We start from the raw sequence: 18,186 nt of genomic DNA, 5'->3' as shown, positions 1-18,186 counted from the left end.
GATTCCAATTCACAGCGACTCTGTTGGATAGAGTAGAGCTGCCTCATAGGGTTTCCAAGGTTATAAATCTTTATGGAAGCAGACTGCCACATCTTTCATCTAGGAAGTGGCTGGGGATTTGAACCACTGACTTTTCAACTAGCAGCCAAGCACTTTAGCCAGTGCACCACCAGGGGTCCTAATCTTGTTTCAGCGAGATAAATATTCTCTTGGAAAGCAACAGAGTTATTTGATATTATGTCATGTTGTTGGCCATAGGCTTAACTTTATTTGATACAAGTTCCATCCTTAAGAATATAGCCTCAAATTGGAACATGGTATCTACATAAAAGGGAACCCTGGTGGCATAGTGGTTAAGAGTTTAGCTGGTAACGAATAGGTTGGCAGTTTGAATTCACCAGGCGCTCCTTGGAAACCCTTTGGGGCAGTTCTGCTCTGTCCTGTAGGGTCACTGTGAGTCGGAATTCACTCAATGGCAATGGGTTTGTGTTTGGTTTTTTGGTCTATATGAAAAACTAGTTGCTGTAAGTAATGAAGTGTCTCTGTGTCCAGTTTTACAGTATAGGGCATAATAAAGCTAATTTGAATTCTGTCTGTGTTAAAGCATTTAAATAAAATGCGTAGTCTTGAAATTGTTCTTAATTCCCTATTTTTTCTAAGTACTGTTAAGATGTCAGTAAGCAAGAACATGAATAGCTGTATTCAGCTTAAACACAGAAACTTCCTTGAAGACAAATAATGGAAAGGAGCTTTGCTCTTTATGAAAAGCTGACCTTAGAGCCTGGACGATATCAACTTGACTCTTCCAAAGTTCAGGGGGCATTGGTGGTTCAGTGGTACAATTCTCTCCTTCCACGTAGGAGACCTGGGTCCGACTCCTGGCCAGTGCACCACATGTGTAGCCACCGCCTGTCTATCAGTGAAGGCTTGTGCCTTGTTATGATGCTGAACAGGTTTCAGTGGAGCTTCCAGACTAAGACAGACTAGGAAGAAAGGCCCAACGATCTACTTCTGAAGATCAGCCAGTGAACCCTGCGAATCACAACGATCTAATCTACAACCGATCGTGAGGATGGCACAGGATTGGGCAGCGTTTCATTTGCTTTTACATGGGGTTGCCAGAAGTCAGGGGCTGACTTGGTGGCAGCTAACAATAACAACATTCAGCGTTCACTTGTCATAGTTGATTGAAGAACTTGGACATGTAATGGAGGAAGACCTGTAGGCAGGGATTGGTTCTGTTAGTCCAGCAGCAGAAGACTTAAGAAGAGAAGGTCCAATGGAAATGAACCCTGGGTAGGGATAGTAGGTAGGAAAATAATCACCAGACATAATGGGAATGGAGACATATGAAATGTAATGGCAGCTAATCAGATATCTAACAGGGAAATTCATGACAGAAAATGGGCTTTCTCAGGAAGAAAACATGCAGATAGTGTGTATCAGTCATGAGTGCCTATATCAAATGCTTCACTGGCCAGTCTGGAATCCATAAGCAGAGGTGAATTTTCCACCCTTTGAATTCCGTCTTGTATGAAAGTGCCTTGTGTTTCCTTTTATTTCTCCCAATAAATCATCATAAGTTTCCTGCCTCCAGGATCTGTTGTCTTATTTATTTTTGTATCCCACATTAATGAATCATAATTTTTTACATAATAATTGTAAGTTACTATTTATTCCTTAAATAAAAAATGAACTATAATTAACTTGGACACTAAATCTTTTCTAGGATATCCGGAATTTACGGTTTGCTCATAAACCCGAGGGGCGAACAAGAAGGTCTATATTTGAGAACCTAATGAAATATGCATTCCCTGTCTCTAATAACCTGGTAAAATGTTTCTTACCTTTAAAATATCTGTATTATAATAATTAGGGTAGTATAAAGAAACTTGTCTAGACTACCTAGGCTCTCTACATTTATGTTCCTGCTCTGCCCTTTAACCAGATATATAATTTAGGTTTAACTGAATCTCTTGGACCAGTTTCTTAAGGTATACAATGAGAATGCCATACTAGCTGATTTTTGAGGCTCATTTCAGCACATTCTATAATTCTGTGATCTTCCTGTCTATGGTGTTTCCATGATGAAAAGCTGTATGTGGTCTTCATTAGGATTTGAAATCTCCTTTACAATTGGGACCTCAGAATAAAGGCTAGCAATTTTGGGAAAGAAGGAAAGGCAGACACATCCTGAGTTCCTACTATGTGCTACAGTGTTAAACTCCCTCATTTACATTCTATCATTTAAATTCCACAGTAGCTCAGTGGTGGTAGGTATTATTTTATTTATTCCCATCTAGAGATGAAACCAGGAGACAGTAAGCAAGGAGATAGCTAGTAGAGGAAAATATTTGGAATCAACACTGGTCTTCTGACATCAGTTTCAGTGTTTTTCTTTTACGTCATAGTTGTTTCTGCCGTTATGTCTATTAAAATGATAAATTTAAATGGCTTTTTGTGGGCACCCAGATCACTAATTACATGCCAAAAGTTAAAATATTTTAGAAAATATAGCATAAACTTCAAAGCTGCTTACCTGCTGATATGTGCAATATCAAATTTGTTAACTATATCAGAAGATGTCTTTGTTATGTAATTTCTTCCATTATTGAAAAGCAAATTTACTACAGCTACCAAAGTTAAGGAAATATGTTGAGATTTTAAATTTTGATAAATCTCGGTGGGTTTCTGTGCTTCTCTGTGTGTTTGGAAAATATACAAAAAAATTAATTTACAAGATTATAAAACAATGATATAGAAAAGGACATCAGTACAAAATACCCTCACAGATGAGAAAATGAAAGCTTCGGGTATGATAAGGATGTTTCTGATTCATCATCTCCTTAAACGCCTCACTCAGCTGTTAACTCTGTTTGCTTTTTTGTAGCCCCTTTTTGCTTTTGAATACAAAGAAGTATTCCCTGAAAATGGGTGGAAAGTGTATGATCCTCTTTTAGAGTATAGACGGCAGGTATGTGCTTCTTTTTTTTTTTTTTTTTTTTAATTTTAGTATTCTGTATTCTTTTTATTACAAAGAAAGCTTAATGGGTAGAAGTAAGCAGCTTTCTATAGTTGTTCAATTTTTTAAGTTGTTTTTATTTATTAAATGAAGGCTAATCTTGATTGCACTGTAGTTTCGTTTGAACTCCTTTTCAGAATATGTTAATGATGTTTTATGAATCTTTACTTGTAAATGTACTGATTTATTTTAAAAGTGTTTAGCATTTTTATAAATAAAAAGAAACGATAAGTATATGTAGGTTTTAATATTTTTATATGTATTCAATGTTCTTTACTTAGATTATTCCCTATATGGGTATCCTATGAAGCCCTGGTGTCGCAGTGGTTAAGAGCTCGGCTGCTAACCAAAAGGTCGGCAGTTCAGATCCATCAGCTGGTGCTTGGAAACCCTATGGGGCAGTTCTGCTGTGTCCTGTAGGGTTGCTGTGAGTTGAATTAGACTTGATGGCAACTTTTCTTTTTTAGTACTTAATTCTGGTATTCTATAATTTAATTCTGAAAATATCTAAATAATTGTGTTAACTTGTAAATTATCTCCACATAAAATTTTGAAAGTTTTACATCTTAACGGAGGACATACTATACTTCTGATTATTTTGTGCTAAGTATAGCATTGACTTGCTTTGGTCAGTAACCGTTGTAGAAATACCCCTTTACATTTTAACATAAATTCATATCTATTGTATTACGCTATGTACCGATAAAAACTTAACTGCTATTGGTAGCCTTGTCCAAGTAATCGCAACAGTTCTTTTCTTTCAACACTTTAAACATGTCATCCCACTGCCTTCTAGCCTCCATGGTTTCTATTGAGAAATCAGCATTTAATCTTACTGGGGATCACTTGTATGTGATGATTTGATTCTCTCTTGCTGCTTTCAAAATTCTCTCTGTCTTTGGATTTTGACAGTTTGATTATAATGTGTTGTGTGGATTTCTTTCAGTTTATCATACTTGGAGTTTGTTGAGCTTCTTGGATGTGTAGATTTGTCTTTTGTCAAATTTGGGAAGTTTTAGGCTATTATCTTCAAATGTTCTTTCTGCCTCTTTCTCCTTTCTTTTCCTGAGGTGCCCATAATGCACACATCAGTCTGCTTAATGGTGTCCCACAAGTCCTTTAGGCTCTGTTTACTTTTTTTTTTTCTCTTCAAACAATTTTCAATTATTCTGTCTTCAAACTCACCGATTCTGTCTCTTGCCTGCTCAGATCTGCTGTTAAACTCCTTAGTGTAAATTTTTTATTTCAGTTACAGTAATTTTCAGCTCCAGAATTTTTGTTAGGCTCCTATTTATAATTTCTATCTCTTTGTTGATACTCTCTTTTTATTAATGCTTTGTTTTACTGATATCCATTAGTTCTTTATGTTTTCTTGGAGCTCTTTGAGCATATTTAATACTGTTGTTTTAAAGTCTTTGTTTAGTAAGTCCATTGTCTGGGCTTCCTCAGGGATAATTTCTGTCCCTTAATTTTTTCTTTTGAATGGTACATCTTTTCTGTTTTTTTATATGCCTTGTGATTTTTTGTTGAAAACTGAGCATTTGCATATTATAATGTAACTCTAGAAGTCAGACTCTGCCTCCCCCTGAGTTTGCTGTTTTGTTTTGGTTGCTGAAAGCTCTAGTAGTCCATTTGTTTCATCATTTTCCCTATCTATGTTTGCAAAGACTGCCTTCTTGGACCTGGGTGGTCACTGAAGTCTCTGTTTCTTAGTTTGTGTTCAGCTACTGTTTTGACAGAGAACAAAAACACCTCTCCCAATCTTTATAGATTGACTCTGTGCCAAGGCTTTCCATCAATACTTAGCCAGGCTTGCACTGAGCCCAGGGATCAGTCTGATGTAAAAACAAAGGGATCAGCATGAGGTGAAAACTTAGGGATCAGCCAGAGGTGAATTTAGGGTCTTGTGAGATATTTTCTGAGCACGCATCTTGCCTTGGCCATTTGTACAGCTTTCTAAATTTCCCTGCATACAGGGGTGATTTTGAATGTTCCAGTTTGCCAAAGAGACAGGTTTTCCTCCCAGTCCTTGGGTGTCTGTTGTATGTCTGAATGGCATGCTCCAGCTCCAGGTGGCTACAAGTGGTGATGGTGTCTGCTCAGGCCCTGCCAATATTTTGCCCTATGTATTTTATAAAATGGGCAACACTATTAATAGCTATTTAAATTTGTTTTATAGGAGAGTAGGAGCCCTGGTGGCATAGTGATTAAGATCTCAGGCTGCTAACCAAAAGGCCGGTAGTTCAAATCCACCAGCTACTTCTTGGAAACCCTATGGGGCAGTTCTGCCCTGTCCTGTAGGGTTGTTATGGGTCAGATTCAACTTGATGGCAACGGGTTTTTGATTTTTTATGTAAGAGAGTGCTTCTTTAATTTACTTGTTGATGTATGTAGTGATTAGGAAAAGGGCCCCGGACTTTGTGGATAGGTCAAGAAAAATTATTAGTTCTCTAAAATAGCATGGTCTTCTGCAGAAGCACCCAATTGTAAGTTAGTTGTATTGCTTACCAAATTTGGAAAGCATTCAAGTTCAGTCAAGGAAATCAGAACTTACCCTCAGAATTGTAATGTAAGTAACTAAGGAAAACTTACTCCAGTTATTTTGATTGTAACTTGACTTTAACAAATGGATACATTAACTGAAAACCCAACTCATAGTGATCCTATAGGGCTGAGTAGAATTACCCCAAAGGGTTTCTAAAGTCATAAACCCTTACGGAAGCAGACTGCCACATCTTACGCAGAGTGGCTGGTGGGTTTGAACCACTGACTTTTTTGGTTGGCCACCAAGTGCTTTAACTATTGCACCACCAGGGTTTCCATATTAACAAAAGGGCTTGACAAATGGATGTTTTAACTGAAGGGCAGAGATTTGGATAAACCAAAAAAAGCAAACCCATTGCCATCGAGTCAATTCTGACCCATAACGACCCTATAAGACAGAGTAGAACTGCCCCATAGGGTTTCCAAGGAGCATCTGGTGGATTCCAACTGCCGATTTCTTGGTTAGCAGCCATGGCACTTAGCCACTACACTACCAAGGCTCCAGAGATTTGAATAAAGAGCAAGTAAATGGACACCAAATATCAACAGCTATTATTATGTCATTAGCACTGTCTAAGTGAGAGTGTATACTGACTAACCAACTCTAGTTTTCTGCTTAGAAGGCAGTTCCTTTAGTGGAGATAGGTTTGTCAGTTTATCTAAGAATGAGGAGGACAATAGCCATTAAGGTAGTTGAAGTTAGTGATTCTTACTCCTTTCTGCATCCTGCCACTTACCTGAGTATTGTAATATATTCCTATTGGTAACAGTTGTTCTCCCTGGCAGTGATTTTTCAAGAATATAGGAAGGAGAGTGGGAGAGAGATGATAGCACCTATCTGGGGTGGAGCATGGGTGTATTGGGATCTCCAGAGATCTGTGTTTCTCAGGTGACCTGACCCTCTTACCTCTGACTGCATGTTTTCTAAGAAAACTTTGGAAACTAATTTTGATTCTTATAGAAGTTTCCTTGGTTCCTTGATATATTCATCTATTCGTTCATCAGACTCTTACTAAATACTGGGAGCTAAAACTATGAAATAGACGGTCCTGGCTCCCAAAGAGCTTACATTTAATGGAGAATTCAAAAAAGAAAACTAACAATTACAATACACTGTGGCAGATAGTCTGATAGAGCGAGTCCTCAAGTGAGAGATCATGAGGCTATCAGGGAACTGAATGTAGCCTGGTGTGTGCTGGACTAGAGTGTAGGGTGGCAAGAGATCAGTCTGGAGAAAGCTAGACCGTGCAGGGTCTTGCTAAGTCCCATGAGAGATTTTATACATTATATGAAAAACAACAGGTAGCCATTAAAATTGTTAGGCAGATGAACGACATGCTCAGTTTTGAGTCTTCAAAGATTACTGTGGAGGCAGTGTAGACAATGAGTTGCAGGGGGACAAGATAGGAAAGAAGTGATAATGGCCTGAATTAGGGAAGTATTAGTGAGGATGGAGAGAAGCAGGTACACTTGTCTGTCTGGTACTTTTGGAATAAAAATCATGGTCATTGATTGGATATAAGGGGAGAAGTTAAAGATGATATCCAAGTTTCTCACTTGAATACTACTTTTTTAAACTTGCCCCATGACTGTACTTTTAATGATAGTTTATGTATACTTTTTTAAACCTCTAATTAAATCTTGTATTTCTGGAAATAAATAATGATTTTACCTGTGCAGTGGTTTAGTGTATTTTAAGCTGAGGAAAGCAAAAGGGAAGGAAAGATGTAGAACATAGGCGCAGTTGGGAACCAGGCTAATAAAATGGGGTAAATAGGATGTAAGGAGCTAATGAAGAAACAGACCATGGCTACAGATAGGTAAAAATTCTATTGATAATATTTACCACATGATTACTAGAAATGAATTTTCTCTTTCTTAATAATTTTAATATCTTTCTGGGTGTTCTGGCAATAGGTTGAGAAATACTGCTCTGAAGGAGAGTGAATCCTATCTTTTGATTTCATATTTTTATAACAGTTTAGTGAACCAGGGTAGTAATTTTTTCTTGAGGAACAATGTAGTTTTATATAAAAAGGATAAATTTAAAATGTATAGGAATTCCCTACTCTACCACTTCTAATACGTAGCTTTGGTCAAGTTATAGTCTATGCCACAGTTTCTTCATTTACAAAATGAAGTTAATAAAACCTGAACACAATAATGTATATATATATATGTAAAGAGACTGGTATGATGTCTATACATAGTAGGTGCTCAATAAACGTATTTTTAACTGTATTTTTAATTTGGTTTCTTTCAGTTCTTTCTTTTTCTGTTTGATGACAGGATTTGACTTGTGAGGGATCATATAATTTAAAAATATTTTTTCCAACCATTTAATATAATAGCTTTATTTTCTATAGAATGGAGGATGGAGTAATTCAAGTGTCTTATTAACTAGTTCTAGGGTCACCATGAGTTAGAATTGACTTGATGGCAACTGGTGCTGATACGATATGTAAGGTAGTACATTATTTGTAAAATGGAGATATTGAAAGACTACACGAGCTTAATGATCAGTGTGTTTTAAAAAGTTGTTTTAAATATTACTCTTGGCTATTACCTGTCGTGTTTTTGCATTCTGTTACCTCCTTTTCTAATGTTTTAGATTAACAGCATTCTCATTAGTACTCTAATGTAGGAATGAAAATTCACTTTAGCTGTGTAAGTGATAACTATAGAGCATTCTGGTGGACACTTGATGACTGCCCTTCAAAATCTCTTGGTATAGGTGAATGACAGTAAAATCAATCACCCAATCAAGCTGAATGAGTTTTTTTTTTTTCTTTTAAGACAGGTAGCTTTTATATTCTTCATGTATCCTTCTTTACCCTGGCATATGCTTAGAACAGACCCAGCACTCAATCAATACTTAATCCATTAACATATAATTGGATGCCAGAATGAACACAGAGATTCCTACATTAGAATTTCTAATCCTAAAGGCCTTGTACCCACAGGCAGACGATAACTGTTCCAGCTGCTTTAAGAGATGGACAGTGGAGATGAGAGAGGTTGAATAGAATGGCTTCTCTTCTGGTATCTTTTAATATTTTAATTAGGTAATAATTTGCCTTGTTTTATTTCACATTTAGGGAATTCCTAACGAAAGCTGGAGGTTGACAAAGATAAATGAACGATATGAGCTGTGTGATACATACCCCGCCCTCTTGGTTGTTCCAGCAAATATTCCTGATGAAGAATTAAAAAGAGTAGCATCCTTCAGATCAAGGGGCCGTATCCCAGTGAGTATGAAGCTTCGATGAGACTTTGCAAATGCTTTTGTACTATACATAATACTGAGATCAGTGAATGGAGGGAATGGAGAGCTCACATAAAAAGCAGAGCACAAGCAACGATGCAGGATAAATGTAACCACAGCCTCAGGACTTTTATCGAAGATTGAGTTATTTGGTATAACTAAAACTGGAGGGAAAATTTAAAGAGCTCTCTGGAGAGTATGACATGGATTTTAGAGAACTGCATGGAATTGCGTGATTTCTAACTGGAAAACAAAGTTGGCCCTGTGTGTTACTATTTCTTCAGCTCTTTCCTTTAAATCCTAGAAAGAACAAAACTTTACAAATTTATGGTGAATGCCTGGATACTAAAAAGATGAGTTCAAATAATTTTAGGTGCAAAATTCATAGGTTCTTATAGTTGGATAGTTTTGCTGGTAAGTAACACTTTAAAAGTGGGATTTACTTAGCGCCATTAATTGGTTTTTTTTCCTAGAATTAACACTTCCCAATAATCTATGACTTTCCTAAGCAGATTAAAGAATTACACCAAGTTTTCCAGATGCTAGAGATAGCTTTAAAGAAAAGTGGTGATTTTTCCTCAGGTAAACTTTCATGGCCAGGCTTTGTATCCAATTAGAAAGTAGAACTCTCTAGAGTAGTGCTTTTGGGGAGAAGTATGTAAAGCCTGTGTCACCATGTTTTTTCCCTATTAAGGTTTTATCGTGGATTCATCCAGAAAGTCAAGCCACAGTCACTCGTTGTAGCCAGCCCATGGTAGGAGTGAGTGGGAAGCGAAGTAAAGAAGATGAAAAATACCTTCAAGCCATCATGGATTCCAATGCCCAGTCTCATAAAATCTTTATATTCGATGCTCGGCCAAGTGTTAATGCTGTTGCCAATAAGGTGAGATTGTGTTCCTTTTAGTAATTAAGCTTGTAGTAACAAGTTCCATGAATCAGCTGAGTGTGGCCACAGTGTAGTGGAAAGAACTCAGACTGTAGAACGATTAAGATGTAGATTCTAATCCTGGCTTTCCTACTTGATGGCTTTGTGACTTCGAATTATTTATTTAATCTTCTTAGACCTTAGTTTGCTCATTTGAAAAATGAGAATAATAATATCAGGGTTATTTAATAAATAAAAAATGATGGCTATCCTATGCTTAGTTATGTAGTAAATTATTAGCAATTGTTCTTTCTCCTTTCGCCAAACTTCGAGTTGAGCTTAAGTTTCTGTACAGCACTGCTCTAGAAATAGTGCAACCGTGTTCTCACTGACCAGTCACTGTTGACTTCCCTCCACCTGTACAAGTTATTCCGTCTCTGAGGAACTTGCAGGCAGCTGTAGCGATATTCCTGATTTCTGCTGTAGAATAAATTGCATTGTGGAAATAGAAATTCTCGTTTATTTGATACAATCTACTAAGGAAAAAGAGAAAGAGGAACAACTTAGCTTTAAAAAAAATTAGCCCTCTTTTTAACACCAATACACACACACATTACAGAAGGAAATATTTTAAAACACTCCAAATCCTGTAATGTAAATAAGAAATCCCATGAAATCTTGATTATACTTCCAAATGTGTGTACAGGCAGTGCCGAGTTATGAACATTCTTATGGACAACTGGTACTTGTCCTTGAATGTTACGTAAATTTGCCCTCACTTGGAAACGATTGAACCAACCCCTACTCAATTGAACTAATCTGTACTCTAACAAATTCTTTATCACAATCACCTTCACGTGCTGCACGTGCAGCTTTTAAATCATTGGAAAGTTTTTGAGCCTTTCCTTGCACTGATCCAAAAAACCCCATTGCTGTCAAGTCAATTCCAACCCATGGCGACCCTGTAAGACAGAGTCGAACTGCCCCATAGAATTTCCAAGGAGTGGCTGGTGGATTCAGACTGCAGCCAAGTTCTTAACCACTGTGTCACCAGGGCTTCTTCTTGCACTAAAGTAAGGCTAAATAAGAACCATATGCACTTGTTGGGACTTACCTACAAATTCCTAAAGGCACACTCAAGAATAGCTCTCATTTGTAACCTGGGGACTGCCTGTGTATGCACGCACACATATATTTGAAAACAAAAGTGGGACAATTGTAGCTTCTCTTTTTAACTGACGCTGTATCTTTCATGTTAGTAAGTATTATCTACCACATTAGTTTTAATTGTGTAATAACTAAAGCAACTATTGAATGTTCAGGTTGTGATTGTTTTGCTGTTGTAAACACACCAGGGTGATCATCCTTTTAATTAAATTGTGGAGCATTTACCCAATTACTTCCATCCTCCTTAGCTTTTTTGAGGGCCTTGTGAGTTCCAGGCATTCCCTATTAAATTGTAAACATTTCCCCTTACGGGAGTCAGAGGAGGGATATGGTACCCTAAAACATTAGGAGCTGATACTTTAGTTACAGAGCATAAAGATAAAATGAGATAATGTGTGTGTAAAGCCCGTAGCCCAGGGTCAGTCATGCATTCTTCAATAATTGTTTGTTTCCCTCTCTAACCTTTATACCGTAAATTAGCAGGAATGAAATTTAGGGTTGTTTTCTAGGAGATGAGCCCGGGGAGAGGGAAATATAAGGCAGAAAAGGAGGTGGGGTAAAATATTATAGCCTCATCTTATTTTTTTTTTTTTTAATCATTCGCAAACATATCTCACTATGGAAATCCCTTTTTTGTTAAATTGCAAAAGTATACATCCTGATTGCAATAAATTTTTACCTCAGTAGTAAGACATTTTTTATAACTTAATGAATTATGTATGACAAATGTTCTTTAGACTTCATGACCCATATCAAGAATTAAAACTTTGCCAGCCACTAAGCTCTCAATCAAAATGACTTTCTGCCCTTGCCAGAAGTAACCACTGTCCTAACTTTTATACTAATCACTTCCTTGCATGTCTTTATACTGTTTTTTTATACCCCTACACTCCGTAGTTGAATTCTCCCCTCACCCGTCTCTTTCCTCCTGATATTTTATCTGTGGAATACCCTGTAGTCTGAATTTTGCTGATTGCATGCTTATGATGTGGTTCAGCTTTCTTCTGTCCTCACTTCCCTTCACATTTGGCAGATAAATCCAGAGGTTTATTCATATTTAGGTTTAATCCTTTTGGCAAGACTGTAGGTGGTACAAGGGAGCCTTGGTGGCGCGGTGGTTAAGCATCCAGCTGCTAACCAAAAGGCCAGCGGTTCAAAGCCACCAGCCACCCCTTGGCAGAAGGATGTGGCAGTCTGCTTCTGTAAAGATTTACAGCCTTGGAGACCCTAGGAGGGCAGTTCTACTCTGTCCTCTGGGGTTGCTATGAGTCGAAATCTACTTGACAGCAATGGGTTGGTTTTTGAGGTTGGTATAGTGGTACATCAGGAGACACATAATTTCTGGTTGATTGTCCTTTTTGTAATGTTAGCAATGTTTGATGCCCAGTACTTATATACATTAATTCATTAAAGGTTGCAAAATGGTGATATTCTAGTTTCATCATTTCCTGCTCAGCTATTAATTGAACTCTTTGTATAAACTCATTCTCTAAAGATGCACCTTGTCTTACCTATATTTTCATTAACCAGTAGTTTAGTCCATATGAGAAAAACAGGATAAACGCTTGATTTTTTCCCCTTATTTATGAAATTTCCCAATAATGAATGTACTCCCTATCATTCCCTGAGGATGACTAATTTTTAAAGTATTGTTGTCAACTAATGTTATTTAAACATATTTAATATATTTTTTAATTCATTCTAAGTATTTGTTTTTTGAAATTAAATATGTCTCATCTTTGTATTGTGGGAGCCTTTTTAATTTTTATACACCCACATAAGGAAGCCTGGGTGAGGGTGTGCGTTCCTGTTTTATAAAGCAGAACAGGAGATAGTGATTGTGCCAAGTTGCCTTGAGCTGTCCGCATTTTCCCGTGGGGTTTTCCTGTTGATATTAGTTGCTGTTGAGTTGATGGCCCCTTGCGTTACAGAGTTGAACTGCTCCAGAGGATTTTCCCGGCTGTAATCTTAACAGAAGCAGATCACGAGGCCTATCGTCTGCAGTACCACTGGGTGGGTTATGGACGGGTTCAAACCTCCAGCCTTTAGGTTAGCAACCAAGCACAAACCTTTTGCTCTACCTAGGGACCGTGGGGTTTTCCTAGTCTCTATATATGTCTCATTTTTTCATGCTACTGGGTATTTTATGGAAACCCTGGTGGTGTAGTGGTTAAGAGCTACAGCTGCTAACCAAAAGGTCAGAAGTTCAGATCCACCAGATGCTCCTTGGAAACTCTATGGGGCAGTTCTACTCTGTTCTGTAGGGTCGCTATGAGTCAGAATTGACTCGACAGCAACAGATGGGTATTTTATGACACTTTTTCATTGATGTCCTCATACAGTGGATGTGTACTTATTTATTATTTCCTGTGATGTGTGCCTTTTTCCAGGCAAAGGGTGGAGGTTATGAAAGTGAAGATGCCTATCAAAATGCAGAACTAGTTTTTCTGGATATCCACAATATTCATGTTATGAGAGAATCATTACGGAAACTTAAGGAGATTGTGTACCCCAACATTGAGGAAACTCACTGGTTGTCTAACTTGGAATCTACTCACTGGCTAGAACACATTAAGGTGGGTATATGTTACTGTTTTCTTATACTATTATAGAGTATCAAGCAAGGACTTTCTCTGCACCTTTGTCTGTATTGGCTCTTTGTCTACCATTAAAATCAACATGAAGGCACCTTCCTGAACAGTGAAAAACAGATAACTGCTTTAATAACTAGAACTACTTCTACATTTTGGTATTTGAATTAGTTTCCTATATTGTGCTTTTGGTTCTATTGTACTTCTTTCTTTCCTGCTCTTTCCCATCGTATCTAAATTCTGCCCATCCTTCAGATCCCAGTTCGTACTTCATTTCTTCCGTGAAGTCTTCCCAGATCACAACCATTTCTGTTTTCTCTGAACTCTTCACTTTACTTTGTTTTTCCCCCATTTATTCAGGTACTGTTCTGCACTTCATTTAATTAGTTTAATGTGTCAATCAAAGTATATTGCTAACTCATGAAAACTAGGAATGGGTAAATCATATTTCTTGTATGCCCTCCTCAGGAGCTAGGGCAGCACTGTCTGTGTAAATAATAGACACACAATAAATACCTGTTGCATGATTTGTAAAGTTAAGACCGTTCTTCTCTGGGAAATGAGATGGAGTAGCTGAATGAATGATACCATTTGAGTGTGAAACGATTTGGAGTCCACAATGTAAATACTAATTTGCCTAGCCTTCTAATGTAATGTTTGAAGCCCCAACTGTAATTTCAGTTAATACAGTTAATATATATTTTTTCAGATGTGGTCTGAATTTCATTAACATAACTTACCATAATACAACAGAGATATATAACCACATTTATATTAATAGTCTGAAATAATGAGAAATACAATTTTTCATGTTAAGAAGGAGCAGACTTGCACTCACATTAAAATCTCTAAAATGCCAACAAAATTGAAGACCAAACTGAACCAGTGAGAATTATAATCGTAGGCTATTTTTATTATTACAGTTTATCTTCTACCACTGACTGTAGCAAAGTTTAGACATTCCTCAGTTAGAGAGCACGTTCATGTGGTCCATCTATTATAGTGTTTGGCATGCAAATATAAAACTGTGAGACTGAATTTGGAACTGACATGAGTTGCTGTTTTCCCTTCTCAAAACCCCAGGTCATTTGACTACAGGCACAACATTTTCTCCAAAGGCCATAAGAGAAACAAGTTCCCTAGAGGTGTAAGAGATTCAGTTGTGTCTGGAATACTCTCTTCCTCCCTCAATCCTCACACCCTTAAGGCTTGTCCATCCCCTTTCTTCAGATAGCTGCTCAAATATCACCTTCTCAGAGAGGCCTTTTGCAGCCTCTCTATACAAAATAGTAGTTCTGCCAGCACTCTCCATACCCTATGTGGAGCTTTTGCACTTATTGCTGTTTGGCATGCTATACGTTTCCTTGTTTATTTGCATGTGGTCGGTACCCCAAGTAGAATGCAAACTTCATGAAGCACCCAGTATGTTTTGTTCAGTGCTATATCTTCAGCACCTAGAGCAGTGGCTGTCGCAGAGTAAGGGGCTCCATAAATGGTTATTTAATGAATGAATTACTTAAGCTGATGACTTTGGATAATTCCCTGGTCAGTCCTCACATTCCAACTCTTATAAACCTTTGGTTCAGTGATTCTTAAGTCTCGATATGCTTTTGAATTATTGGTGGAACTTACTTAAAATAGTGAATTGGCATCACTAGAGAATGGGGCCCAGGCATCTTTTTATTTTTTTTTGTAAATGCTCCCTGATGACCAATGCACAGTAAGACTGAGATTGCTTCAGAGGAGCCCGTTTCTAGACTGTCTGTAGTTATGATCAAAAAGGAGGTTGTCATGGGAATCTATAAGCCTGGTAAGCCTGTTTTCCTTCATCGTGACCTGTGTTTGTGGATCCGTACTCTTCTTTAAGTATGATCTGGCCATTGCAGAGAAGAATGGAGCCGTATTACCCATTTTTAAGAATATTATACTTTTTGTTTCTTTTTTGGCTTTGTCTGATTCTGTCTGGTTTCAACTCAAGATCAATTTCAGAAAAAGTTGTTTTGTAAGAAGTCTCTGCATACTTAAAAAATGAACTAAAGTTATTTTAGACCCTAGACAAATTGCCATGGTAATACACTGATCTGATGAGACTATATCTGCATACCACATCACAGAAAGTAACTTGTTTTAATGATTGACACTGTGTTTGCTGTGTGCTCTGTGACTTGTATGGTCAAAACAATAAATAAATGCTATATAATATTTTAGAAGAGATCCAATTTTATTGCTTTCAGGTACTTATTCTGATTTGGTTAAATAAGTGTTGTTTTAAAAAAATAGACCATGATTTAGTTGACATATCAATTATTTTATTTAAACAGAAGATTCTTAGAAACAGATCACTTTGGAACATAACCCTTCTTTTCCCTTACTCATGCTGTTTGTTTAGCACCCAGAGGCACCTTTCATTTGCGTATTTCATTGTTCAAATTAATAGGCGTCTGAATTGATGAGATTTTTTTAGTTTTGAAAGCATTTTACCATTTACAAAAATCCTTTATAGGATGGAACAGATGTTTTTTTTTTCTCCCCGTGTTACTGAGACAGCGATCTCTAACATATCTCAGCTTAGTAAATTTTGAAGGACACATTTAATTCTTTAAAAATTTCATTTAATAAATTTTGTTTTCCAGCTTATTCTTGCAGGGGCTCTTAGGATTGCTGACAAGGTCGAGTCAGGGAAGACGTCTGTAGTAGTACATTGCAGTGATGGTTGGGACCGCACAGCTCAGCTCACTTCCCTGGCCATGCTCATGTTAGATGGATACTACAGAACCATTCGAGGATTTGAAGTCCTTGTGGAGAAAGAATGGCTAAGTTTTGGACATCGATTTCAACTAGTGAGTAAAAAGCTTGATGTATCATAGGCATCTCACATAAGGCTTGCAAAAATTATGCCTTTTGTTTATTAGATATCATCTAAAAACTGATCACTTATTCTAGGAGGATGAACCCCTCAAGAGAATTTTTTGTTTGTTTTGGAAAGCATTAGGATGTTCTAATGGCAGTCTGGAGCCTCGGCTGGCAATTTGTCCGGCTCTTGACACAATCTCTTCTGTGACCTCTGCCAGGAAATATCAGATATCACTGAGTGATTTCCATGGGTGTTTCCACCTACAAATGACAGTTCAGATTAGTAGGAAAGTCCTGGAATTACAAGGCACTTTTAGTTTTTCCTGTAAACTTATAAAATGATGAGAATGGCATATTTATTATTCTTTTTTTTTTTTTGGTTTTTATTGTGCTTTAAATGAAAGTTTACAAATCAAGTCAGTCTGTACAGAAAAACTTACATACACCTTGCTACATACTCCCAATTGCTCTCCCCCTAATGAGACAGCCCACTCTCTCCCTCCACTCTCTCTTTTTGTGTCCATTTCGCCAGCTTCTAACCTCCTCTACCCTCTCATCTTAATCCAAGCATCCCTCCTCACCAGCATCCCTCACCAGCATCCCTCTCCAGCCCACTGTCCAGTCCAATCCCTGTCTGAAGAGTTGGCTTTGGGAATGGTTCCTGTTCTGGGCCAACAGAAGGTCTGGGGGCCATGACCACCGGGGTCCTTCTAGTTTCAGTCAGACCATTAAGTCTGGTCTTTTTTATGAGAATTTGGGGTCTGCATCCCACTGCTCTCCTGTTCCCTCAGGGGTTCTCTGTTGTGTTCCCTCTCAGGGCAGCAATTGGTTGTAGCCAGGCACCATCTAGTTCCTCTGGTCTCAGGATGATATAGTCTCTGGTTTATGTGGCCCTTTCTGTCTCTTGGGCTCATACTTACCATATGTCTTTGTTGTTCTTCATTCTGCTCTACTCCAGGTGGGTTGAGATCAACTGATGCATCTTATATGGCCACGTGCTAGCGTTTAAGACCCCAGATGCCACTCTTCGAAGTGGGATGCAGAATGCCTTAATAGATTTTATTATGCCAGTTGACTTAGATGTCCCCTGAAACCATGGTCCCCAAACCCCCGCCTTTGCTACACTGGCCTTTGAAGCATTCAGTTTCTTCTGGAAACTTCTTTGCTTTTGGTTTAGTCCAGTTGTGCTGACCTCCCCTGTATTGTGTGTTTTCTTTCCTGTCACCTACAGTAATTCTTATCTATTATCTAATTAGTGAATACCCCTCTCCCACTCTCCCTCCCTCCCTCCCACCTTTTGTAACCATCAAAGAATATTTTCTGTTTAAACTATTTCTCCAGTTCAATTTTTTTTTTATAATAGTGGTCTTATACAATATTTGTCCTTTTGCAACTAACTGTATTCACTCAGCATAATGCCTTCCAGGTTCCTCCATGTTATGAAATGTTTCACAGATTCATCACTGTTCTTTATCAATGCGTAGCATTCTATTGTGTGAATATACCATAATTTATCCATTCATCTGTTTATGGTCACCTTGGTTGCTTCCATCTTTTTGCTATTGTAAACAGTGCTGCAGTGAACATGGGTGTGCATATATCTGTTCGTGTAAAGGCTCTCATTTCTCTAGGATATATTCTGAGGAGTGGGATTGCTGGGTTGTATTGTAGTTCTATTTCTAGCTTTTTAAGGAAGTGCCTGCCAAATTGATTTCCAAAGTGGTTGTACCATTTTACATTCCCACCAGCAGTGTACAAGTGTTCTACTCTCTCCACAGCCTCTCCAACATTTATTATTTTGTGTTTTTTGGATTAATGCCAGCCTTGTTGGAGTGAGATGAAATCTCATTGTAGTTTTGATTTGCATTTCTCTAATGGC

General features: G+C 37.7%; 1 protein-coding gene across 6 annotated transcripts in view; it reads left to right on the top strand.

Annotated features, from left to right (window-relative positions):
- MTMR2 (myotubularin related protein 2) overlaps nt 1-18,186 on the top strand; it is a 79,144-nt gene that overhangs the window by 50,220 nt on the left and 10,738 nt on the right. For all 6 annotated transcript variants that reach the window (XM_003415593.3, XM_010595405.2, XM_023554733.2 and 3 more), the window contains 6 exons: nt 1,730-1,831; nt 2,891-2,974; nt 8,665-8,814; nt 9,526-9,714; nt 13,254-13,439; nt 16,088-16,294. In XM_003415593.3, coding sequence (XP_003415641.1) covers nt 1,730-1,831; nt 2,891-2,974; nt 8,665-8,814; nt 9,526-9,714; nt 13,254-13,439; nt 16,088-16,294 — 918 coding nt within the window. The remainder of the gene's footprint in view (nt 1-1,729; nt 1,832-2,890; nt 2,975-8,664; nt 8,815-9,525; nt 9,715-13,253; nt 13,440-16,087; nt 16,295-18,186) is intronic.

This window comes from Loxodonta africana, chromosome 7, assembly GCF_030014295.1.
Source record: "Loxodonta africana isolate mLoxAfr1 chromosome 7, mLoxAfr1.hap2, whole genome shotgun sequence".
Lineage (NCBI taxonomy): Eukaryota > Metazoa > Chordata > Mammalia > Proboscidea > Elephantidae > Loxodonta > Loxodonta africana.
This window is presented reverse-complemented; position numbering and strand designations above follow the sequence as displayed.